General features: G+C 40.4%; 7 protein-coding genes across 8 annotated transcripts in view; 5 read left to right on the top strand and 2 right to left on the bottom strand.

The window, feature by feature from the left end:
- Positions 1–36: 36 nt before the first annotated feature.
- LOC108617651 (uncharacterized) lies at positions 37–2,103 on the top strand. Its single transcript, XM_018013496.2, has one exon. It carries the CDS (start codon positions 149–151, stop codon positions 1,886–1,888), a length of 1,740 nt encoding a protein of 579 aa, XP_017868985.1. The 5' UTR covers positions 37–148; the 3' UTR covers positions 1,889–2,103.
- Positions 2,029–2,750, bottom strand: LOC108615078 (uncharacterized). The gene is made up of 2 exons (XM_018009313.2): positions 2,614–2,750; positions 2,029–2,554 (listed from the first exon to the last, which is right to left on the bottom strand). The coding sequence occupies exons 1-2, from the start codon at positions 2,646–2,648 to the stop codon at positions 2,116–2,118; spliced, it is 474 nt and encodes a 157-aa protein (XP_017864802.1). The 5' UTR covers positions 2,649–2,750; the 3' UTR covers positions 2,029–2,115.
- Positions 2,751–2,774: 24 nt separating this feature from the next.
- On the top strand, positions 2,775–5,668 carry Rs1 (Dead-box helicase Rs1). The gene is made up of 5 exons (XM_018013289.2): positions 2,775–2,938; positions 2,997–3,821; positions 4,042–4,774; positions 4,838–5,396; positions 5,465–5,668. The coding sequence occupies exons 1-5, from the start codon at positions 2,840–2,842 to the stop codon at positions 5,616–5,618; spliced, it is 2,370 nt and encodes a 789-aa protein (XP_017868778.1). The 5' UTR covers positions 2,775–2,839; the 3' UTR covers positions 5,619–5,668.
- A 206-nt stretch (positions 5,669–5,874) lies between these two features.
- Positions 5,875–7,885, top strand: Gasz (ankyrin repeat, SAM and basic leucine zipper domain-containing protein 1). The gene is made up of 5 exons (XM_018013401.2): positions 5,875–6,103; positions 6,169–7,055; positions 7,125–7,187; positions 7,250–7,445; positions 7,505–7,885. The coding sequence occupies exons 1-5, from the start codon at positions 6,017–6,019 to the stop codon at positions 7,667–7,669; spliced, it is 1,398 nt and encodes a 465-aa protein (XP_017868890.1). The 5' UTR covers positions 5,875–6,016; the 3' UTR covers positions 7,670–7,885.
- Positions 7,886–7,957: 72 nt separating this feature from the next.
- Mlh1 (DNA mismatch repair ATPase Mlh1) lies at positions 7,958–10,116 on the top strand. The gene is made up of 2 exons (XM_018013429.2): positions 7,958–8,808; positions 8,864–10,116. The coding sequence occupies exons 1-2, from the start codon at positions 8,004–8,006 to the stop codon at positions 10,036–10,038; spliced, it is 1,980 nt and encodes a 659-aa protein (XP_017868918.1). The 5' UTR covers positions 7,958–8,003; the 3' UTR covers positions 10,039–10,116.
- A 232-nt stretch (positions 10,117–10,348) lies between these two features.
- Positions 10,349–11,764, bottom strand: LOC108616545 (succinate dehydrogenase assembly factor 2-B, mitochondrial). Its single transcript, XM_018011816.2, has 3 exons — positions 11,555–11,764; positions 11,296–11,462; positions 10,349–11,240 (listed from the first exon to the last, which is right to left on the bottom strand). The coding sequence occupies exons 1-3, from the start codon at positions 11,570–11,572 to the stop codon at positions 10,952–10,954; spliced, it is 474 nt and encodes a 157-aa protein (XP_017867305.1). The 5' UTR covers positions 11,573–11,764; the 3' UTR covers positions 10,349–10,951.
- A 339-nt stretch (positions 11,765–12,103) lies between these two features.
- Positions 12,104–24,035, top strand: part of LRP1 (LDL receptor protein 1) — a 77,089-nt gene continuing 65,157 nt past the window's right edge. For both annotated transcript variants that reach the window (XM_089472316.1, XM_018011813.2), the window contains exon 1: positions 12,104–12,838. In XM_089472316.1, the coding sequence (XP_089328442.1) occupies positions 12,676–12,838 (163 nt within the window). In that variant the 5' untranslated portion in view covers positions 12,104–12,675. The remainder of the gene's footprint in view (positions 12,839–24,035) is intronic.

The raw sequence follows: 24,035 nt of genomic DNA, 5'->3' as shown, positions 1-24,035 counted from the left end.
GATATAAATTATCTAGTGTCATTCCGTTATAAAGCTTAGGATTAATCGATAGTTTATATTTATCGCAAACTCATAGCTGCATTATTTAAATACTCGTAGCGTTTTTGAACTTATTGTAATTTGATAACTGCAATTAGATGGAGCAAAGATGTCCTGGCCCTGCAAATTGGCAGTTGCACTGCAACATTTTAGTGCCAGCCTACCCGTGCCTACTGTCACAGCCAACAGCAGCAGCAGCAGCAGTTGCACCAACGCCTGCACCTGTAAATGCAAATGCTGTAGTGGTCTTATCCAGAAATACGTAAATTTTGACGAGGAGGCAACTTCTACCGGTGGTCCAGTGCAGAAGATGGTGCGCTTCAGCACTGCGGACATGATGCGTCTTCTGCGCATCGCTCAATCCTGTGAAAATTTTTGGAGCAATCAGTACTATAAAGTGGATTTGCTATCGGATTACAAAGCGTTGGGCGCTGCTTTTGGAGCGCAAGCAAACACCGTGAATGTTGCACAATTAGAGCAGATCATGGACACCATAACGTCAGGCTATCGTCGCGCCCTGGCCAAACTCAGCGACAGGGAGTCGCGCACTGCCCTAAGGCCCACGGCAGCTGCTCCTTCTTTTCCGGGATTGCGCTGCGGCTGCGAGGATTGCGCGCAATTGCCCTGGTGCAGACTGCAGCAGCTGGAGGCACATCAATGGCAGCACAAATCTCAAGATAATTGGCATTGTCGCTTATGCTATCGACGCTACTTTCTGCAGCACACGCTGCTCTCGCATAGGAGCAGAAGAGTGAAGCGAGGCGAGGCGGGCACATTGTTGGAGAACGAGTCGTATAAGCTAATGCTACTGGAGCAGCGCCAACGAGAAGTGTCAGAGAATCAGGAGCAGTCTGTTTTGCATGTTCCCATGCTTAACGACAACCAATCGGATTTTAAATTGGAAATGAATGCACAATTGCTGAGGTTGTCTCGCAAGCGACTCTCTCGCACTCTCGCCGCCTGCCCACAATGCAACCGAAACTACCTACACAGCTACAGTCATCAGCTGCACATAAGGAAACACCATGTAACGCCTGACTCCAGCCGGCGTTGGTACTGCTTCAGTTGCACTCGCAGCTTTCTCAGTCGTCGCATTTACTTGCAGCATCTGCGGCGGGTTCGCGTTGCGTGTCGCCTGCGCCTGCGTAGATTCAAGTGCTCCAGCTGCAGGTGGCGCTTCCAGCTGGAGCGTTCGCTGCGTGCGCATGTGGCTGTGGCACATATACGCAGCTTCAGTTGTCTCATCTGCAAACTGCCCTCGCAGAGTCGCTGCTGTGACAAGCACAGCCCGGAAGAGGCCCGGGCGGCGAATTGTGCGCGGATGCAAAGGCGTCGACTGGAGCTGGGACTTTCACCACAACCCGATCCCAAGGCACCGACTAAAGTGGCTTGTGACATGTGTGAAAGGGAATTCCAGAACAGTTTCCTGCTCAATATCCATGTCAAGCGGATTCATCTCAAGCAGAAGGACTTCATCTGCGAGACATGCGGCAGGGGCTTCTACTGCAAAAAGGAGGTCTACGAGCACGTTAGGAAGGTCCACCTGATGCATGATTCTGTTTACTGTGAGCCCTGCGGCGTCACCATCAAGGAGAAGAGCAACTATATGCGCCACTGCGACAGCATACGGCACGTCGAGATGCTCGCCAAGCTGGCCAGGCTGCAAGGCGAATTGCCCGCCGATGTGCCGCTCCAAAAGCATGTGCCCAAGGGCCCGCTGCATCACTGTGAGTCCTGCGATCGAACCATCAAGGGCCATGCCGCATTTAGAAATCATTGCGAAACCAAATTCCATAAAAGAAATTTGGAAAGGAAACAAGAGAAAGTTGAGAGCTTGAATGAGGCTTAGCTTATAGTATTTTTATGATCAGGAAATATATATTTGTTATATACGTGAGCCAAAGTAAAAAATGTTCTATATTATTATCTATACCCTTGTTATATCTTATTTGAATTTACTACTCAAAATACATCGTAATAATATTTAAATTATTTTTGTTATTAAATATGTATATTTAACTTTATTGCTTAATAGGAAATAAAACAAAACATTTTTAGGACTAACTATTGTGCCAGCTACTGCGCCAATTTGGCATCCAATTGAGCGATGTCGACGCCCAGTTCACGCAGACGCTGCTCCTGCTCCTTGGTGTCTAGGCCATGCTCTTTGTTGTATCTATAGTTGACGGTGAGCTGCACCTCTTCCAAACCACTGACATGATCATAGAGATTGCCCTCTAGACGCAGATCAATGTCGCTCTCTTCACGTAGACAGCAAAAGTAGATTAAGAATATGGCTAAGCTGGCAGAGATGACGTAAGGCTGATACCACAGGGATTCATCGCTGCCACCGCTGCGGGTGTCACGTGCACGCCAGGTCGCCGCTTGGCTGCCAAAGAACTTAATGGGATCGTTGCTAATTCTCAGTTCCTCGTCCTTGGAGCTAATACTGCTGCTACTGCCAGTTGGCACCTTTTGAGCGTAGCCACGCATGCCTGCAGCAGGCACAAGGGACCTATAATATATTTTATATTGACTTACGATGTTAAATGACTTAGTTTTATATTAATATACCTAACTAGACGAGTTTTTGTCAACAATCGCAGCATCTTGATGGCAACTAACGAAATGTCATAACAATTTAAACAGCTGTTTGCCGGCCACCCGTTATCGAAACTTATCGATATTTTACATAAACGTTTTTACGCCGGCAAATAATTAGGGATGTGCGATACATGGAATATCCATATCGCATTCACCCGCACACGTGTTGTGTTGAGTGTAAATTGTAAACACGCGCATGAAAATGGGCGCAACTAAAAATTTGGATCTTATCGGCACCATTGAAGATGATGCCGAGGTTGAAAATCTATCCGAAGATTCGGATGCTGAAGTAGAAGTAAGTATTTAGTTGGAAAAGTGACTCCACAGGTGTTAATCTACCTCTTACTCGGCAGTATCAACCGACCAAGCTACGGCATAAAAAGGTGACCGAATTCGAGAAGGGCTTTGAGTTCGTTTCGTCGGTAAAGGAATATAATCAGGACACTTGGGATGATCTGATGAAATATGTGAAGCGCAAGGCGCGCACAAAGACAGACGATAAGATCGCCGTTCGTCTGCAGAAGCGAGGCGGCGCCGAGGCTGTGGCCGCCGAGCAGAGCGATGAGGAGATTGCGCTATCCGAGGATGAGCTGAAGCATGATAATTTGCGACTTCGTGAGAAGAAGCAGAGTAAGAACAAGAAGAAGAAATCAGCGGTGGATGCGGAGGAGGAGGAAGAAGGCGAGAAAATGCAATTCGATGATACTGTGGAGTCCAATGAGACGATTACATCGTTCTATCAAATGAATCTATCGCGACCGCTGATGCGCGCCATCGGTGTGCTGGGCTACATCTATCCCACGCCCATTCAAGCCTCCACCATACCCGTGGCACTGCTGGGCCGCGACATTTGCGGCTGCGCGGCCACCGGCACAGGCAAAACGGCCGCCTATATGCTGCCCACCGTGGAGCGTCTGCTCTACCGGCCGCTCAACAACAAGGCCATCACACGCGTTCTGGTGCTGGTGCCCACGCGTGAGCTGGGCGCCCAAGTCTACCAGGTGACCAAACAGCTCTGCCAGTTCACCAGCATTGAAGTGGGCCTGGCCATCGGCGGTCTGGATGTTAAGGCCCAGGAGACTGTGCTGCGTCAGAATCCAGATATTGTAATTGCCACACCGGGTCGTCTGATCGATCACATCAAGAATACGCCAAGTTTCACGTTGGATTCCATTGAGGTGAGCATCATGAAAGGGAGGTAAAGAGGTAGATGATATGGTATATAGAGATAAAGATGATGAATTACGATCCTTGCGCTCCGAGCTCTTCGGAGCCATGCGGATAAGATATTGGTACTTGTGACTGCGCTGCAGTTGCAAGCTGATTGAAAGTGATTAGAAATTAGGAAGCTTCGCAATAAAACAGGAATTTAAATGTGGAAATATATCTCCGTTCCAGGTGCTCATTCTGGATGAAGCCGATCGCATGCTTGACGAGTATTTTGCGGAGCAAATGAAGGAGATTATCAATTCCTGCTGCAAGACGCGTCAGACGATGCTCTTCTCGGCCACGATGAGTGAGCAGGTCAAGGATCTGGCCGCCGTCTCGCTGGACAAGCCCGTCAAGGTCTTCGTCAACAACAATCAACAGGTTGCGTTCAATTTGAGGCAGGAGTTTATACGCATACGCGAGGACAAGGAGGGCGATCGCGAGCCCATCTTGGCCAGCTTGATTTGTCGCACCTTTCACGATCATTGCATGGTCTTTGTGCAGACCAAGAAGCAGGCGCATCGGCTGCACATACTCCTCGGACTGCTGGGCGTGCGAGCCGGCGAGCTCCATGGCAATTTGACGCAGCAGCAGCGTCTGGAATCGCTTAAGAAGTTTAAAGAGGAACAAATTGATGTGCTCATTGCCACCGATGTGGCGGCACGTGGTCTGGACATTGTGGGCGTCAAGACAGTCATCAACTTTGTGATGCCCATCACCACGGAGCACTACATCCATCGAGTGGGTCGTACGGCGCGTGCCGGGCGGGCAGGTATCTCTGTATCGCTAGCTGGAGAGAAGGAGCGCAAGATTGTTAAGGACATTATCAAGAATGCCGAGAGTACCGTGAAGAATCGCATAATACCACCAGAGATTATTGAGAAGTATCGTAACAAGCTGACGGCGCTGGAACCCGAAATACGTAAGATTAAATTTCCAATGACAAATCAAAGATTTATTAAGTTTCTCTTTTAATTCTCTGCAGAGAACATACTGGATGAGGAGCAGGCGGAACGTCAGCTGGCCAAAACTGAACAGCAGCTGTCCAAAACGGAACGCAAGTTGCTGGGACAGCCGAACGAGAGGCGCACCTGGTTCCAGACCAAACAACAGCGAGAGAATGAAAAAGCTCGTCTAGCTCTCACAAACGATGACGAGGCGCCACCAGCAACAGCAGGCGGATCTAAAGGAGGTAAAGGCAAGACAGCAGGCAAACGTAAACGGCCAGAATACGGCGGAGATGGCGAGGATGGTCCGCCTGTTAAAGAGCTGGAGGCCAAGCGGAAAAAGAAGAAGAAGGAGGAGCCCAAAAAGAAGACGCCTGAACAGATGGCCAAGGAGCGCGCTATGAGGGAAATCGAAAAGGTTTCGCTGGTGCGCGCCAAAATGGCCAAGTTACGGAAACGACCTGGCAAACTGGGTGCAGCCACCGAGACCAGCAAATATGCCAGTCCAGCCGGAGGCAAACCCAAGCGACGAGGTGTACAATCCGCCTTTACCAATGATTTAACTGATGTCAGTCGGGGCGGCGCACTTCGTTTAAGGTTAGTGCAATCTGATAATCATAGAAGCTTTTAATACTTAACTACAATTTTTCTCCATTTTAAAACAGATCCGAGGCCAACCGACACAAGAAGATGACGAAAATTGCTGCCAAGAAGAAAACGAGCAACGTCAAACTAACAAATAAGGCGGGTAAAAATAAATTCAACAAGGGCAAGAATTTTGGTGGGCCGCGATTTGCCAAAAAGGGCAACAAGAAATGATCATATGTGTAAAATATGCTACTATTAATAAAATAATGAATATTTTGAAATTATGCGCTTAATTCAAATGGACGAAAAACTAAATCGAGAGAAGAAATAATCTACTTTAAAAAGATTTGAGAACATTTGAAAATTAAGCGTTGAATTGTAATGGACAATAATGTTGATATTGATATCGATATTTAATTTAAATAAGCTAAGCTCCACTGGTGGCTTCACAGTGTGACCAGCTCTGGTCTTGGAAAAACGCGAAATTCTCATTTTCACCATTGGCCACATTACGTTTCAAGCTTTGCCATTTTGTTTAGTTCTTTGCTTTTCGCAACGCAATTTTTTAATAGTTTTATTTGGAATGCTCTGAGAAAGTTGCATTGGACGCGTTTGATTAAAGAAACAAAATGACCGAAAAACTTTCTTATGGCCCTCCAGTAGACTCGGATGACTCCGATTGCAGCAGCTATGATGGCTTCTACTTTTCCGAACCTGTAAGCAAATGCTTTTTCTGTTGGCTTCGGCATATTTAGTCTAACGTAAACAAACTTCTGTTTAGCTGAAACGAGAGAAACGTGCTCCATGCGTGCAGCCACAACAACTGCTGTATGAAGCACTAATGGAGGGAAACTTACAACTTGTGCACGAACACATCGATGCGCTCAAGTTTCCTGTGGATGGCATCTTGACTGGGGGACTCACAATGCTGATGAATGCCTGTCGTGAGGGTCACAATGAGGTGGCCGCGTACCTAGTTAACGAGCTCGGAGCGAGTGTTAATAAGCTAGTGGACTCCATGTCGCCGCTCATGTTTGCCTGCGACTGTCATGCAAATGATGCGCATGTGGCCGAGCGGTTGGTGCGTCTGCTGCTCAGCAAAGGCGCCGTCATCAATGTGTCCGATAAGTATGGCATCACTCCATTCATGCTCGCTTGTCGCCGGGGCTACACCAATGTTGTGCGCCTGCTCATCGGCGAGGTCAGCTTCGATGCCATAGACAATCAAGGCTGTACGCCCATTTTTCATGCCATTGAGAATAACCACAGAGATATAGTGAAAATTCTGGTGGATGCTGGTGTCAATGCCAATCTGGCTAACAACAAGGGCTATACACCAAAACAGGTAGCCGAATTCCATGGCTTCTATGATCTGCTGGAGTTGCTGCCGCCTGATCCGGCCGCCGAGTACATAGTGCCAAGCAATTATATCTGCTACAACACGCTGCGCGATCATGTGCCTCGCATTTTTCTGAAAACCGACTGCCCGGAGTATTTTCAGGAGCTGGCCAGCATATTGAGGACTCTGGAAATGTCAAATATGCTGGAGCATTTTGCTAAAGCACGCATTTCACTCGCCGAGTTCCTCAATATGGACGATATGAAATTGCGCGATATTGGCATTAAATTTCCCATCTATCGGAACAAGATCTTAAAGGGCATACTAGAGTGAGTGTTAAGTGATCTGCTGGTAGCTGTATTTCTCTTAATTTTACATTTCTATTATTTCATTTTTAGCTTTCATTTACATCACTGGTCGAGAAAATCAATAGCGCGAGTTAAGAAGGACGGCATGGATAAGTAAATAAAGAAGATTGCCAAAGTTATAAAGTGATTGATTATATTATAATATATCATTGCAGCTTCTATGAAATCCTCATGATCACCGCCAATCATTTACAGCATTTGGTGATCATACAAGCCTCGTTAAGGTACGTCATGCAAAATCAGTTAAATGGAAAACTTGGTCAGCCATCAGAGATGCAGCTGGCCAGCTTGCAGAGCAATTTAAATGCATATCGCGGAATTATAGACGAACTGACTAAGACGGTTAAATATGTGAGTTAGTTGCTAGTTGATAAGAAATAATGATTTTATCTAATAACTTTATTTTACAGCTTGGCTCGTTCAGCCCACCGCAAAATCTACTGTACATTGACTACAACGAAATTCTTGCAGAGCGCAAGCGACGCAAGGTGCGAAGTGTTTTCAAGTACACGACAATAGTTTTGGGCATTTCTGTATTTATTTGCTTCAAATGCAAATGGTTTTTTAAGCTTTAGCCAACGAACGACAATATGCTATTAGTAAACAGGAATTTCCGTTAATGTTTAAATAGTACAATGCAGTACAAATAATCATATGTTAATAATTTCGATAATTCTCGAATCAAAATAGTTGTAGTTTCAAATGCTTTATGAATTGTTATTTGAAGTTTATGTTTAATGAAAAGTGTTAACGAATTTGTTAATTAAAAGTAAAAACGAAAAACTTAAAAAGCCAACTAATTTTTCCAATTATCTAAAAAATACCAAATATGTACGATATTATCGATAAATTTATATTGCAGCTGCTGCACATCGCTAGTTTGTTTACAATGTACCTACATTTGGCGCCATGCTGGAGCCTGGAATCATAAAAAAATTAGACGAGGTGGTTGTCAATCGCATAGCCGCTGGGGAAATTATCCAACGTCCAGCCAATGCACTGAAGGAGTTGTTGGAAAACAGCCTAGATGCCAAATCAAGCCATATTCAAGTAAACGTAAAGTCCGGTGGCCTGAAGCTGCTGCAAATCCAGGACAATGGCACTGGCATACGCAAAGAGGATTTGTCCATCGTCTGCGAACGTTTTACCACTTCGAAGCTGAGCAAGTTTGAGGATCTAACTGAAATAGCCACATTCGGTTTCCGGGGCGAAGCGCTCGCCAGCATCAGTCATGTCGCCCACCTGAGCATTCAAACCAAGACAGCAAGCGAGCGTTGCGGCTACAAGGCCACCTATGCGGATGGCAAGCTACTTGCCCCGCCAAAACCCTGTGCCGGCAATCAAGGCACTATCATTACCATTGAGGACTTATTCTATACAATGCCACAGCGTCGGCAGGCGCTCAAATCCCCTGCAGAGGAATTCCAAAAGATCTCCGATGTGCTAGCCAAGTATGCCGTCCACAATCCACAGGTGGGTTTCGTGTTGCGCAAGCAAGGCGAACAACCAAGCTTGAAAACGCAAGCGTGCAGCTCGCGGACAGAGAATATACGGGGTATCTATGGCGCTGCCGTTGCCAAGGAGCTGATGGAGTTCAGTCACAAGGATGAGATGTTCAAGTTCGAGCTGGAGTGTCTGCTCACCCAGGTGAATTATTCAGCCAAGAAGTCAACGCTACTCCTGTTCATCAATCATCGACTGGTTGAGTCCTCAGGTAATTGGGTAGCCATAAGATCTTCCTTCCTTTACTAATCCTCTCGAGTTTATAGCTCTTAAAACTGCTTTGGATACTGTTTATGCAACGTATTTGCCACGCGGTCAGCATCCGTTTGTCTACATGAGCCTTATGCTGCCGCCCCAAAATCTGGACGTCAATGTCCATCCTACCAAGCACGAGGTGCACTTTCTCTACCAGGACGAGATCATTGAGCGCATCAAGCAGCAAGTAGAGGCAAAGCTGCTGGGTAGCAATGCCACGCGGAGCTTTTACAAGCAGCTCAAGCTGCCGGGCACTGTGGATCTGGAGGCAACCCAAACGCTGGACAAGACGCAGCGCATCTACGAAAAGGATATGGTGCGCACCGATGCCACCGAACAGAAGTTGGAAAAGTTCTTCAAAGCGCTGGAAAAAACTGATTCTGGACTATCCTCCAGCTCTGGCAATGAGACGCTGTCTCAGGAGGAGAGCTTCCGGGTGACGGCCGCGCGCAAATCCAAGGAGGTGCGCCTCACCAGCGTTCTGAACATGCAGCAGAGCGTGGAGCGCCAGTGCCAGGTATCATTGCGCAGTATCTTCAAACAGCTGGTCTACGTGGGCTGTGTGGACGAGCGGCACGCGCTCTTCCAGCACGAGACGCGCCTCTACATGTGCGACACGTTTGCCCTGAGCGAGGAGCTCTATTACCAGCGCTTGATCTACGAGTTCCAGAACTGTCCAGAGGTGCGTGTGGTGCCGCCATTGTCGCTGCAGCAGCTGTTGCTCATTGCGCTGGACAGCCGCGCCGCCGGCTGGGTGCCCGAGGATGGGGATAAAACGGAGCTGGCGGACAATGCTGTGGCCATCCTCCAGGAAATGGCACCGCTAATGCGCGAATATTTCTCGCTGCGCATCTCGGAGCAGGGCTGCTTGGAGTCCTTGCCAGCACTGCTGCCCCAACATGTGCCCAGTCGCGCCCAGTTGCCCGTCTATCTGCTGCGCCTGGCCACCGAGGTGGAATGGTCAGAGGAGACGCAGTGCTTCGAGACGTTTTGCCGAGAGACCGCGCGCTATTATGCCCAGCTGGACTGGCAGGACGATGGCGACATGCGCAGCCAGCACTGGTATATGGAGCATGTTCTATTCCCAGGTTTCAAGAAGTATCTGCTGCCGCCCGCACGTCTCAAGAAGCATCTCTACGAGCTGACCAGCCTGCCCACCTTGTACAAGGTCTTTGAACGTTGTTAAGTTTTTGGATACTTCTTAATGGGAAGTTTATAAATCAAAATTATGTTACAAATATAATATTTTAATTTTAAACTTAAATTTATTGCTTTCATGAAGGGGGAAATTTGCATAGCACGAGCTTATTTATAATGGAAAGTCAGGTATAACGGTTCAATTATTGTTTAAATTTTTTCGTTTGGTATCATTTAAATTTTTCATAATTTTTTTCCATTTGTTTATATTGTTTATTCTATTGCTACTTCAATTTAAATTTGTGTTTAATTTTCTTAGCTTTAATTTTTGTTTCAATCAATGATAATTCAAGCTCAAATTTATTTTTGCTTAATTTTTATTTAACTCATTTTTTTGGATTTTACTTTTATATTTTTTTTTGTATTTTTCATTTGCATCTTCAACAATAATAAACATTTAATTCAATGAAAACAGATCCTAACTTGGTAAGCTCAACCAGCCCTGCAATATGAATGTGTGTATCCGTGTGCACCTCATGGTGTATATGTGTAAGTTAGTGTAGGTATGTGAGCGAATTTGGATGGGCCTAACTGTATGTGTATGCGTGTAGTCGACGTGTATGTGTAATGTTGTATTTGCCGGTTTATATGTAATATATATATGTATGTGTATATATATATTTATATGTATACCTTTATCCACATATTCTGCAGCAAGCTTAGTTCTTGTTCAATTCGTCCAGTGTAAAACACAACCAAAAACTACTTAAACCTAATGGGCGAAGCCGAAAAGTAAGAATTAGCCACTGGGAAAACGATATCCAAGGCGGCCGCAAGTATTGTCGCCTTGTGTACGTTTTCCGTTTGAAAAAAAAAAAACAAACAAACAAACACAGAAATAACAAGAACAAAAGACAACAACAAAAGAAAAAAAAAACACGAAAACAAAAACTAAGGAACCCCTAACATTTCAGATAGTAGGTCAGCTCTGGCTGCCGGAAGCGTGTGACCCTCTCTGCATTATCAACGTGTAACTTCAGTAGCTTCATGATCTCCGTGTCGTATTCCTTGGGCGTCTGCTTGACGCCCGTTGCCCAATAATAAATGTCCCAATCGTTGCTGACTCCATTGATGAGATCGTCGTAGAGCGCTGTCTGCTCCGCATTGAAATCCTTTAGATATTTGTGCGCAAATGTGCTCAGGAGCAGATCGTTCTCGAGCATTCCACGTTTGCGTGATTGATACATCAAACTGTTATAAAATGCAGTCGTTTAGCATCGGTCAGTTAACTTAATATAACACTTACCGTTGCTTGCGCGTCTCTAAAGGCTCATCGGGTCGCTTGGGATACTCGGGCAACGGCAAATCGGGATCTTCGAAGTCCACAATGACGTCATCTTTTGTACTGGTTGATTCGGAGGAGACACGTCGCCGGCTGAACAGCGCAGAGCGGACCACAAGATGACGACCGCGCTGTTGCCAAAAATAAATGTCAACAAAAAAATACAAATGCAAATACCAATTATGCAATCGAAGTGCAGTTTTATTTTTTTTAATGTACTCACAAACCACTGACTCAACATTATCCAACAAACAAATTTTTAAAATTATTTTTCGAAAAATTAAATCACGAACAATTTGGATGTTTGTTGTTTATGGCAACGAATTTCAAAACCGAATGCTATTAAATTGTTTATGCTGCAGGTATAAACTTGATTTTGGCGCCGCTTGCTCAGGATTTTACAATATAACAGGGCTGAGCACATAGTCTCAAATACCAGGGCTACGTTAACCCTTTGCATGCAATAGGTGGCTGTTAGTGATGACAAAAATGTGGGACAGCTGTAGATATCACATATCGATATACAACTTTGTGAATATTTTAAAATTTATTTAAATAATGGTAAAAGGTGCTGTATGCTAAGGAATATTCATTAATATAACTATTAAAAATAATTAATTTCATTGGCAACACATAATTTTCTTTATTCGTGCGCGATTTACTGCTAATTGAATTCGTAAAGCTATGACGTCACGGATTCTCGCAGCGATTGCTCTCAGTAAGTGCTCACTGAGAGAGTTACCTTTTGAATTGCTTACTAAATGAATGCTGTGTTTTTCCTTCAGTCTTCTTACGGTTTTCTGTGCGTGTGGTTCGGAGTGTCGCGCGGTTTTTCGTTCTGAACGCCGACGCAAATATACATAAATATACATACATATGGCAAAATAAATGAAAATTATGTGAAAAATAAATATCGTTATGTATGTACAGGCAACGCAGTGTTTACAATTTGCTTGAGCCTTGTGCCTAATTCATAGTTAGCGTGTATTGGCGTTAAGTGTATTATTTGTGTATGCGTGTGTTTGCGTACATGTGCGTATGTATGCGCGTATTTGTTATTCGCGCGGCAAAATAGTAATAATAAAAAACAAAGACAAAACGAGTAAAAAGTAAACAAAAAATATCGCTGCCACAATTTGCGGCACAAAAATGCTGAATATATAAACAAAACAAAGAACATTTTAAGCAATAGCTGCTTTACGCGAGTGCGTTGCGTGTGTGTGTGAGTGAGTGCGCGCTTTGTTTTTGTCTTTATTTTACGAGTAAAGCAACAGCAGCAAAAACACCAGAAACAACAACAGTAACAGCAGTCGCCGCAGCAGCAGGCAGCGCAGTAGCGGCAAAATGCCGGCGACAGCGAATTTGTCGTCGTTGTTGTTGTTGCTGTTTTGCGTCGTCGTCGTCGTTGCCGCCGTTGCTGGCAGCAAATCGAAGCAGCAGGAACAGCAACAGGAGTCCGGCTCCACAGCAGCAAAAACAAAAACACTGAGTCCCTTGACTGAGAAAGGTAAGCCTTAATTTGTTGTTAATCTCAGCTGCGGTGCATTAACCCGACAGCAGTGACGTCGACGTCACCGTTGCCGTCGCCGTCGCCGTCGCCTGGCGTCGCTCGAGTAAACATTTGAATGCGCTCTCGCTTACGCTCGACTGTTGTTTGGGTCTCCTTCTCGTTCTTTCGCTCTTCGTTTATGCCAAAAATAACAAACAGAGCGCTGCGCCTGGCGCTGCCTCCGCGCGCGCCTTTTCACTTTTGTTATGCAAATTCTTGTTCCTCGTTTTTTAAAAATAGCACAAACAAAAAATAGAAAACAATTTGTTTTGTTATTTTGCTGGATTTGCTTGGAATTTTATTACGGCAGCAAGTGAAATGTGGCGAACACGAAATTTTTGCAAGACAAAACAATACAAGCTGCTGCAACCGATTTAACCCATTGTTGGCCCGTCCTCTGGCCGCTCCCGCTCTAGCTTCAATTCCTGCAGCGACTGTCAACGGCTGCATTCGGCCATAAACAATTCTATGCGCTGCTCGTATGCCAACGAATCGACAACAAATAAATTTTAATAAATGTGCAATTAAGAAATACATCCATAGGCAACAATATCTATGTGTGTGTGTGTATGTGTGTCCGTATGCATAAATATGTGGAGCGCAATTTCTTGAATGTGGCGACCTCTGGCGAATTGTGGCCGCATTATGCATTCCCATGTTCTAGAACGTCAAAGGCATAAGCAGAGAAGAAGAGGAAGAGACAAAGGCAGCGCTGCTTGGGAGCAGGGAATAAATCAACTAAAAGTCAAGATCATTCGTTAAATTAGATGAGAGAAACATATATGAATATACATCTGTATGTACATCTGTATGTATATTATAAATTAAAGTAAGCATTTCCTCATTTGGTGGCGTTAATACAGATGACATGCACACATACATATTTACTTAGATACATGTATGTATGTATTTATATACGTTTCTTGTCTGTGCACTTAAAGCGGAGACGAATCAATCAAAATGTTCTTTAGGCAACGGCGACAAACGACGTCAACGAGTCCAACTCAAGCATTTTTAGCTAGACATTCAATTAACGATATGAAGATTAAGTCAGGAAGAACAAGAAAACAATCAGGTTGGGTGTGTCGTATTTTAAAATTGGGGTTTTTGTACTTAAGAATGATTACTGAAGCTAATAATAAATATAAATACATAAATATAAAGTAAGCAATTTATATTTTATTTACTTATTATTATATTTGTTGCTAATAAAATTTAAAAATACATTAAAAATAAATAATAAAGATGATTTTAAACTTAATTAACTAGAAAGAAAATAAAAAAATAATAATAAATAAAAGTAATAATAAAATAAATTAAGAGTACCATAGATAAAATAAAAATGTTGAATAAAATTTTAAAAAATTTTATCTAAAAAAATATTAATATTATAAAATACAAAACCAAAGATGAATAATTTATAAATTTTTTTTTTAATTCAACAGAATTGAAGCTTTACGCATTATATACTTTTTGAGAATTCACCAGAAATTTCTAAAATTGTTTTACTTCTTGGAACTTTGTAAAAAAGCCAAACAAAAATTTATAATAATTTCTTAATTGAATAAAATATAGAAATTAAAATTGTCAAGCCATAAAAAGAACTTAAGCTGAGCATTTTCTATTGCGAAGGCCAAGACTTACAAAATTCAACAGAATTGAGGCTTTAAGCATTATAAGCTTTATCTTAATTATCTAGAAATTTCCTAACCCTTTTTAAAAAGTTTAACTTCTTGAAGTAGCTTAACCCTTTTTAATGCTGTTTATTTCCAATGAATAACACAAAAAATATCAAAAATTTTGTTGGCTTAAACTTGACTTTTTTATATGCTCAGCCCGTTTAGGCTTTAAAACCCTTTGGGTTTCTTTCTGGTCCAATTGTGTGGCTCATTGCGCTCCTGCACACACTTGCCTTCAGCTCGATTCTGTCTTTTACTTTGCTTAACTGTGCGCACTCCTCCCGGCCCAAACACGTCCCTTTTTCGGCTGGCCTGGAACAAACTGTAAACAAGCGGCTGCGGCACAAGGACAATTTGTGCGCTGTGTTAAAATTATGAAGGCCCGTGTGAAGTGGGCCAGAGTAAAACGATGCCGCAAGCGTGCGACTGGGAGTATGGGCAAACAAAGGGCAAAACGTTCTCAGTCTCTCTCTCTCTCTCTCTCTCTCTCACTTACACACACACTCTTTCTCTGTCTCACGCTCACACCACGTCCAGCAGGACAAGTCGATGCAACCCCAGAGCTGCGGCAGCTGTTGGGTCCATTGCCCTTGCCAAGCCCCGTGCATTGCGCGCGGGCGGAAATATTGCGGAAACCGTTTATCATGTCGCCAATGGCTGCGTTTTCATAATTGCTGCAAACGCGACAAAACGGCGCAGCTACGGCGAGCAGTCAGCCAATTAGTTTATGCCTACAAAGAGAAATATATACGTATGTATATATACATATATAGTTAAGTATATTGAAAATGTAAGTCACATTTGTCCAGATCGAGTTTAACGTACCGATTTCCTATTTTTTATATTTATTTTTTATTTTCTGTTTGTTTGTTTGTTTATTTGCTCTGGCGCTGTGAGCGCAAGTTCAAGAGCAAGCGATAACCTGTGCACAGCCGATTAAGTAACAACAAAAACAACAACAATACGAGCAACACAAATTACAACGGCAACAAACAAGTCAACGCACACACGCGCACACACATGCATAAGTCACACCTGCTTAAGGCCGAGCAAACAAGCCTAAAAAAATCAACGTTAAACCGAGCGAGCCACTGAGCGAATGAAACAAAAATACAAAGAGTAATCAAGACAGCGAGAGAGAGAGAGAGAGAGGGAGAGAAGAGAGTTGAAGTGAGAGGCAGACAGGGAGAGGCTCAGCCTTTGCTTCTGCAAACAAACAATGTAAAGAAAAAGAAAAAAAATACATAATACCAAACAACTGGACAAGCCGGCCGGCTTTAAGTCTTGAGCCACAACAGCAAAACTTAGACGCAAAAGAGATAGAAAACGACGCAGCTTGAATGCCCTACTAGATGCAGGGAAAAGCTGACAAAGAAAATTCAGAAATTACCTAATATTAATTAAATATTTTTCTTAAAATTTTAAGTATACTGTTTAAAAAATAATTTAAACACTATTCAGAAATTACATAATCTTTATAAAATATATTTCTTTAATTATTTTAGTTACTTAAGAAAATTGCACAACTAAAATTGCATTTTTTCGGTATATTAATAATAATTTATAAATCGGTATATAATTATAGTTAAATTATTTATTTATTTATTTTTTTTTTTATTAAATATGAATATAGTTTCTTCTTAAAGGCATTTAGCTTTATAGCTCCAATAAGTTAATTTCTGACTAAATGAGCCTCAAGAAATCCAAGCTTTATTTCAATTTTTTCATTTTCTATAACAAGATTCCCCTTAGAATTTATTATTAAAAATTTTAAAGCAATAATATACATATGCATATGGATTTTTTTTGGCTTCAGCTTTACAGAAACACTAAAAATAAAAAAAAAAGTTTAAACACTTAAAAGAATTCACTTCTGTGGAAGAAACTAAACCGAAACTAAAATTTAACTGAATGCATTGAAATAAATATAAATTTTTTAGGGGAAACCTTGCATTGCCCTCAAATCAAACTCGGAAAACTAAATATTTAGCAGAACATTCGAATTTTACATTTACATAACTGCCCAAATTGACGTCATAGTAGTAACGCCCCATTTCAGCTGAATATTTAGTAGAGTGGTTAAGAGTCGTTTTACTCCTATGCTTACATAGTACGACGAATGCTGTAACTTGTGTGTGGGTCTTCAACAAATGAAGTCCAGACGAGCTGGAGAGAGACAGAATGGCAATGGGAATGAAGTTGGGAATGGCAATGGGGAGGAGATGTGGAGGAGGCGGCGCTTAAGGACATGCATCAAGGCTGGGCTCATGAGCAAATAATTATAAGTAAACAATTAAGCGCCGACGTTGCCTTTGCAGCTATTTGCCTAAACGAAAACTTGGCCGACAGTGGGGGACTTGTTTGACTCTTTATCCTTCTATTTTGATTAGTTCTTTGCTGTTGTTTTTATTTCTTTTGTAGCTGTATTGATTTATTGCACAATTCGTTTGCTGTTGTTGTTGTTGTTGTTGTTGTTGGTACTCATTGGCGATTGTCTCATTCGTTATGTACTTAGTTGCAATACTTTTATGGTCTGCCGTCTGTGGCTCGAATGACGCATGATGATGGGACCGGTTCGGGAAAACAAAGACAATGTCAGCATCCAGAGTCTAGACTCGGTTTGCCCTATATGGTTATGGAAACAAAAAGTAAATGTATCTTTAAACTGTGCCGATTGCCGTTGTGTGGCTAAGCTGCTTTTCAAGTATAGAACTGGAATTACACACTGAATATGTATATATACATACATATAAAAAACTGTTGATATATAGTGAGATTTGCTAATAAAAAACACTTTGGAATCGGTGTAAACATATTTAAAATTAGTATTTTGAGCCATAAAGTAGGATGTGATAGGCCAAACAGCTGTTAGCTGAGAATCAAGTCTATTAAAATGAACAAATTTAATAAGACATTGTGTTAAACCGGTTGGGTAACACGTCATTAGCGATTATTTAGACAAGTAGTGCTTAGAGCCTATTTACCACATATTATGAATTGGAAAGGCACTATAATCAAATTGTATGCGTGTATTTTATAGACATATACATATATAGCGGATATGTGTGCGATATGGTCATTCGTATGTTTATAAGTCATAAAAATTACGGAAATCAAGTTAGTTATTTTTATACCCTGAACCCATTGAAAATGGGAAATCAGGGTATAATGGTTTTGTTAAAAGTATGTAACAGGCAGAAGGAGGCGTGGCAGACCCCACAAAGTATATATATTCTTGATCAGGGCGACGAGCTGAGTCGATTTGGCCCTGTCCGTCTGTCTGTCCGTCCGTCCGTCCGTCCGTCCGTCCGTCCGTCCGTCCGTCCGTCCGTATGTATGAACGCGTCGATTTCAGAAGATATAAGAGCTAGAGACTTCAAATTTTTTTTTAAATGTCCGTAATTACAGCGCGCATATCAAGTTTATCATTAAAAATCGATAACTCATTCCGATCTTTTTTTATCGATAAAAAACCTTATCGAAAACCAGTTATAAAATTATATCTTCTACACCCTTATGGCTAGAGTCTCCAAATTTTTTATGTATGCTTATATGCAATTTATACAATTTCGGTTTTTGTTTAAATTTACCCCCCACCCTTAAATTCACCCCCTCACCCTCACTTTTGTAAAAATCGTATTTCAAATACTAGAGACTTGGGCTTTGGAATATACACACATATTCACCATATGATTACGCTCTAAAAGTTTCATTAAGATCGTATGTCTACAAAAGAAATTATTTAACAAATAAATTCTCATAATGTTGCCCACACTGCAGCGCAGCCCAAGCGCAGTCGCTGCTTACTGCGCAGTTAGCAGAGCGCAGGCTTATGCGTGCGTGTGGATGCATGTGTATGTATGTGCGCATAAAAGAAGTGCAGAATGATTAGAATATCAGCTTGGAGGGTTCAGGGTATCTCCTAGTCGAGCAGTCTCGACTGGAGCTTTCTTACTTGTTTAAAATCTATTGGTTGCTGGATTATTAAGATATGGCAAGCTTTTACATAGCTTATTTATTGTCGTAAAATTTTATTTTCGTTTTTCTGCAATTAACATATTTTTTTCAAAGTATATAGATTTTTAGATATATATAGATATAGGTAATAACTCGATTAATATTCGAATTCAAAAGCTTCTATATAAATATGATGTCTTCAATATCACAAACTTTTCTTCTGTATCTTTTTCGTAGAATAAAATATTTATTTGAATACATAAATATATTTAAAATAATTATTAGCATGCTTAGTCTTTTTTTGCAATATATTTATTTATTTATTTTATTAATGAATTTATTATTATTTTTATTTATTCAAAAATTTACCTTAAATTATATAAACTTTTTTCTTTTTACGAAATAAGATTATTCATATATATCTTTTTTATTTTTTATTTTATTTTTCCAAATTCTGAAGATTAATAAAAATAAAAATAAAAATTTATATAAGCATTGATTTACTGATGTAAATAAACATTTCTTTAACTTATATCCCCTCTTATATCAAGCAGGGTATTAGCAAGCTGAGCAATTGAATTTATTTCACCGACGCTTAACTGTTTTCCTTGCAATTAGCAAATTCTTTAGCTTTTGTGAAACTGTTGCAACTGAACCTGATGCAGACGCAGATGCTGTATTCAAATGCTTCCTGCTGCATTCCCGTTGCATTCCATTCAGCAACTACAAATAACATAAGTATATACTACATGTATGGCTATTCAGTCATAGTCAGTCATATTTTGCGCTTTCAGGTTGGTTTTCAATTAAAGAACTGTAAATAATTAGATGGTAATTAAAAATTCATTGCTCGATGCTGACACACGAGCGCCTACACAGAAAGAGAGAGAGAGAGAGGGAGAGGAATAGAGATAGAGATAGAGAGACACGCGCATTTTGTGAGACTCATTCAGAGTCTTGACAGCTTGTAATGAACTCACATAAATGCACACACACACATACATGTGCATAAACATACATACGTATTGCTTGGGTGATTTGTAGTTGGGTCTGTGGCTGGGGGCTGGGCGGAGCTAGAGGTAGGCGGAAAAGTCGCGGCAAGCATTATGACATTTAAATTATTTAAGCTCAACGATGTCGACATGCATTTGCCTTTACCCTAAACCGCAAGCACACACACACACACATACATACATACAGACGCACACACATACAAACTTTCATTATATATAGACACAATTTAGTTTTAATTAGCAATGAGCATGAAATAATTGTACCAAACCAAAAGCTACAAACTTAACGAGCAGCTCAAGTGGACCGCAGGCCGGGGCTTAACAGACTGCCCATGCCCTGTGCGCCATCTCTCTTCATTCGTTCTCTCTCACTCTCCCTCTCCCTCTCCCTCACTCTTGCTCTTGCCTACATTTTTGGCATAATTATTTTACCCCATTTCTCTTAATGCAAATATTTTTTAATTACCCTCGCTCGGCCATGCGCTCAGCATTTGACTTGAGACCATTTCTTAACGTTTGCTCTTCTTCTTCTTTCGCGCTCTTCATGAGCCATTTGGCACTCGATTAAAATAATTGGAGCATATCGTTGCAAATAATTGATGCTACTTAAGCCTTTTTCTAGAAGCTCAAGGCTCGCACTCGATGGATAATGGAAATCGAGTAGCAATCAGTCGAGGTTTTTAATGGAAATAAATAGCTTGATTTACAAAGAAAGTTAGTTAATTTTTTTTTATTTTTAAATTTTTTTTATTTGGGTTATTAAGTGTGAGGACTGATAAGTTAGTTAAATTAGTAATAAATATATAATTTTAGTGAAAAAAGTATTAAAAATCTATAAATTTTAATACAAAACAAATGCTAGTAGAAAATATTGTTAATTAAATATATTAAAAAATATTATAAATTAAATATATTAATTAAATAAATATACATTTCGATTTCATTTTTTAGAAATATAAAGAATATAACTGTTAAAGACTTAATTCTAGTCGAGTGATTAAAATTAAAATTTAAAATAGTAAAAGATAAAATTATATTAAACGTATAAATAATTTCATCTAACTTTTATCTAAATATTCTTCTTATTAAATCAGCATTTCAATTAAAGCCTTTGCAGTAAATTTAAGCAAGTGTCTGTTACTTGTAAGATAAACTTAAGACAGCGCCTCTAACTATGCTATCAATTAATTGAAACTCCTAAATGCCCTGCCGCATGAGCTTAAAATGCAGACATGCTATCACCTCATAAACTGTCATGCCTGAAACATGCACTTCAAACTAAATGGACTAGCATACAACTTGAGAGCTATACATACATGTACATATATATTTATATATTTGTGAGTGATCTTTAAGTCTGTTTAAACTCAGTTGAGCATTCGCATTGCCACAGGCTAGCTATTAAATTTACAACCAAACACACACACAGACACACACACTCAGCCAACTCTTTGGCGCCTCTGTCGGCCATAAGCTCTATAAAAGCATAACAGCAACAACAACAATAGCAACAACAAACAGGGTTGTGTATGCAGACTTATAAAGCATATGCCATGGAGCTGGAACGTTATCCATAATACGACCATAATGCTCTAGCAGAAGTGGCATTAAAGTAGCAAGAGTAAAAACGCAATATACTGCTCACTCACTCACTCATTCTATCTCTCTCTCTCTCTCTCTCTCTCTGCCTTGCTCTAGCTGTCACACTCTTGTCTGTCCCCACACACAACATAAGTCCAACACTTGCCTGTGTTTTAATATTGAAAATCATTTTACATTGTTTGCATTTGCTTACTGCAGTCAAGAGCGGGGGGAGGGAGCCAGAGGGACGCAGGCATTGGTGGTTAGAGTGATGAGTACTAAGGCGTTGAGCTTGTCGCAGTAAATGTTTTAGTCATGTAACGACAAGCCGCAGTGCCAAATCCATACACACACACACACACACACACACACACATGAGCACACACACCCACACAGATACAGACACAGGCAAATATACGCGGATAGCAATACAATTTAACTGTCACGATATAGACATAAATTGTGTTTATGCAAATTGATTTTGTGAATTTGTAGTTTTGTGAATGAATGAACTTATTTAGCATTTGCTAAATAAATGTAAAATTTTATATTTAATAAATTTAGTTATATATCCGGAAACATTTATTTGTTTGCTTGATATAAAACTAACTGAAAAAGTTGGGTTTCTCAAAATTAATGAAAAGCTAGACTTTTCAATTGACTTAAATCTAATAAAATAATTAAAATTTAAGTTTCTTTGGAAACATTCAAAAAACTCAGATAAATTAATATAGTTAAAGTTTTTATTTCATAATAAATATTTTTAAAATTAAAATTATTTTTTCAGAACATGAAGATTCAATTTTTTATTATACCATATTTTTTATTTCACATTATTAAAGTGTTTAAAAACAAATAAATTATACGTATTTGATAAAAAAATTAAAATTATTAAAAACAAATAAATTATATATACATATTTGATAAAAAAAAAATTAATAAAAAATATTAATATATATGTTATTAAGTAAGTGACTTAATACCAAAAAGTACTAATAGTACATTAAAATTTTTTGTAATTGTTTTTTTTTTTTGTTTTTTGTTGTTGTTTTTTTTTTTTTTAATCAAGTATATATATTTGTTGTGTTAATAACAATAAATATATATTCCTAAAAAAACCCTATTAATAAATATTGCTAAAAAATTGAATATATATGCTCCAAAGTATTCGATATTAAATACTATAAAACAATTCAGGACTAAAGTTAGTAGTTAGATAGTCAACGTAGCTAGTGAAATAATTTGATTTCACTTATAATCCCATCTAACTGTTTATAGCATGTTGTATAGTCTACACAGAACTATCAGCTATTTTAATTAAGTACTTCATTCAAATTTTAAAGAACTCTCAACAATGCGAACTTAATTTGTTCTTTAATAATATAGAAACTCATTGAACTGCAAATGGTTCCCAAATGGTTATTTTTAATATGATTTTAATTGATAAAGGCAATTAAAGCAATTAGAGCACTATTGTTATCATTTAATTACTGCATTTAATGAAATAAACTAAATTGTAATGGCAACGGTCTGTGTTTATACACATATATGTAATATACATTGAGGTCTCTATTAGCGAATAGCTAAACATTGCGAATTTCAGCTTATGTAACAATACTTTTATTAGTTCTATTTTGTTTTGTTTTTTTGTATTGTTGGTTTTAGTTTATCTGCCATTTGGGGTTATCATGATCTGCGATATGTGTGTGCGACGCATGAACTTTAAATATGGCTGCTGTCATTGGCGTTTAGTTGTTGACTTGGGTCGAGCCGTTTGCTCTAAATGCATAGCTCTCTGCATGTGTGTGTGTGTGTTTGTAAGTGTGTACAACATTTATTGCTCATACGCCGCGTTGCAGAGCATTTTACAAAATAATTTAAGCGAACGACGACAGCCGGACAGCAGGCAGAGAGAGTGAAGAGAGGGAGAGAGAGAGGGGAGAGTGGAGGGAACGTGTGTACGGCAACTAAAACGCAAATTAATGATACGCAATTGCGGCAAATCGCACGTTTCCATGTGGGCGCCATTTTGTTAGAAGTGCGCTGCAATGCCGACAACGAGAGCGAGTGAGAGAGGGATACAAGAGAGTGAGAGTGAGTGAGAGCGAGCAAGGAAAGGGTAGCCAACCGAGTTGCCTTGCATCACTTTTTTGTTGTTGTTCTGCTCGTTGTTCGGGCTTTTTTTTTCAGTTTTTTGTTGCATATTTGTCTACCTTGATGCAGTCACCGTTCGCTCTTGACGTTGTTGTTGTTGTTGTGTTTTGTGCACTAATTTTTTTCCTGGATTTTCTTTTTGCGCAACGCCTTTTGTTTGCTAGGCTTTCGTTCCCCAATGACTCGCACTTGTTGTAGCTGCTGCTTCTTCTACTACTGCTGCTGCTGCTGTTATTATAACCAAGCGCTCGACGCTTTGGCAAATTGTTTCCACTTCTCGTTTTTACGCAACGCCTTTTGTTTGCCGGTGTTGTTCTCTCCCTGTTGGCCCGGCCTATTTAAAAAATGGGCTTTTTAGCACTCCACATTTTGAGCTGTGCCTAATGCCCGGTCATCAGAAAAATATAAGTGGAATAAGATAGAGAAGACGTGATTCTCTAGCACTGGCTCTAATCAGAGTCTGTCTCTTCTGTCACATCCAACTCACATTTGTTGTCAGCCCAGCCGATAAGCATCATCAATAAGATACGCTACTGTCACAATATTTGACATAATCGTTGATGCGGCGAGCTTTTCCTAATTTATGACATGTCCACGTTCACTCCATTACGAAGACAACGGCAGCCTCAAATGCTGCAGAGTATGAAAGACGAAAGACGACTGACAGATGACGGGCGGGACAGAAAGACCTTTTAGTGGAGGCTGCTTATCAGCGAAACAATAAGCGAGCCATGAAATATGAGCACAGACAATGGATTGGCAATGAATATA

Source organism: Drosophila arizonae, chromosome 5 (genome assembly GCF_054131065.1).
Source record: "Drosophila arizonae isolate 15081-1271.41 chromosome 5, UAZ_ARI_1.0, whole genome shotgun sequence".
Taxonomy (NCBI): Eukaryota; Metazoa; Arthropoda; class Insecta; order Diptera; family Drosophilidae; genus Drosophila; species Drosophila arizonae.
Note: the sequence above shows the minus strand (reverse complement) of the source record. Positions and strands in the feature narration are given on the sequence as shown.

Excerpts from the sequence above, each read along its gene's own strand:
- LOC108616545 (XM_018011816.2), bottom strand. Across the intron at positions 11,241-11,295 it reads TTAGAGACGCGCAAGCAACG|TTTGATGTATCAATCACGCA; the intron begins GTAAGTGTTATA and ends ATTTTATAACAG.
- LOC108615078 (XM_018009313.2), bottom strand. The coding sequence starts at position 2,648 with ATGCTGCGATTGTTGACAAAAACTCGTCTAGTTAG. Across the intron at positions 2,555-2,613 it reads ACAAAAACTCGTCTAGTTAG|GTCCCTTGTGCCTGCTGCAG; the intron begins GTATATTAATAT and ends AATATATTATAG.
- Gasz (XM_018013401.2), top strand. The coding sequence starts at position 6,017 with ATGACCGAAAAACTTTCTTATGGCCCTCCAGTAGACTCGGATGACTCC. Across the intron at positions 6,104-6,168 it reads GCTTCTACTTTTCCGAACCT|CTGAAACGAGAGAAACGTGC; the intron begins GTAAGCAAATGC and ends ACTTCTGTTTAG. Across the intron at positions 7,446-7,504 it reads TGACTAAGACGGTTAAATAT|CTTGGCTCGTTCAGCCCACC; the intron begins GTGAGTTAGTTG and ends TTTATTTTACAG.
- LOC108617651 (XM_018013496.2), top strand. The coding sequence starts at position 149 with ATGTCCTGGCCCTGCAAATTGGCAGTTGCACTGCAACATTTTAGTGCC.
- Rs1 (XM_018013289.2), top strand. The coding sequence starts at position 2,840 with ATGAAAATGGGCGCAACTAAAAATTTGGATCTTATCGGCACCATTGAA. Across the intron at positions 3,822-4,041 it reads TCACGTTGGATTCCATTGAG|GTGCTCATTCTGGATGAAGC; the intron begins GTGAGCATCATG and ends TCTCCGTTCCAG. Across the intron at positions 5,397-5,464 it reads GGCGGCGCACTTCGTTTAAG|ATCCGAGGCCAACCGACACA; the intron begins GTTAGTGCAATC and ends ATTTTAAAACAG.
- Mlh1 (XM_018013429.2), top strand. The coding sequence starts at position 8,004 with ATGCTGGAGCCTGGAATCATAAAAAAATTAGACGAGGTGGTTGTCAAT. Across the intron at positions 8,809-8,863 it reads TCGACTGGTTGAGTCCTCAG|CTCTTAAAACTGCTTTGGAT; the intron begins GTAATTGGGTAG and ends TCGAGTTTATAG.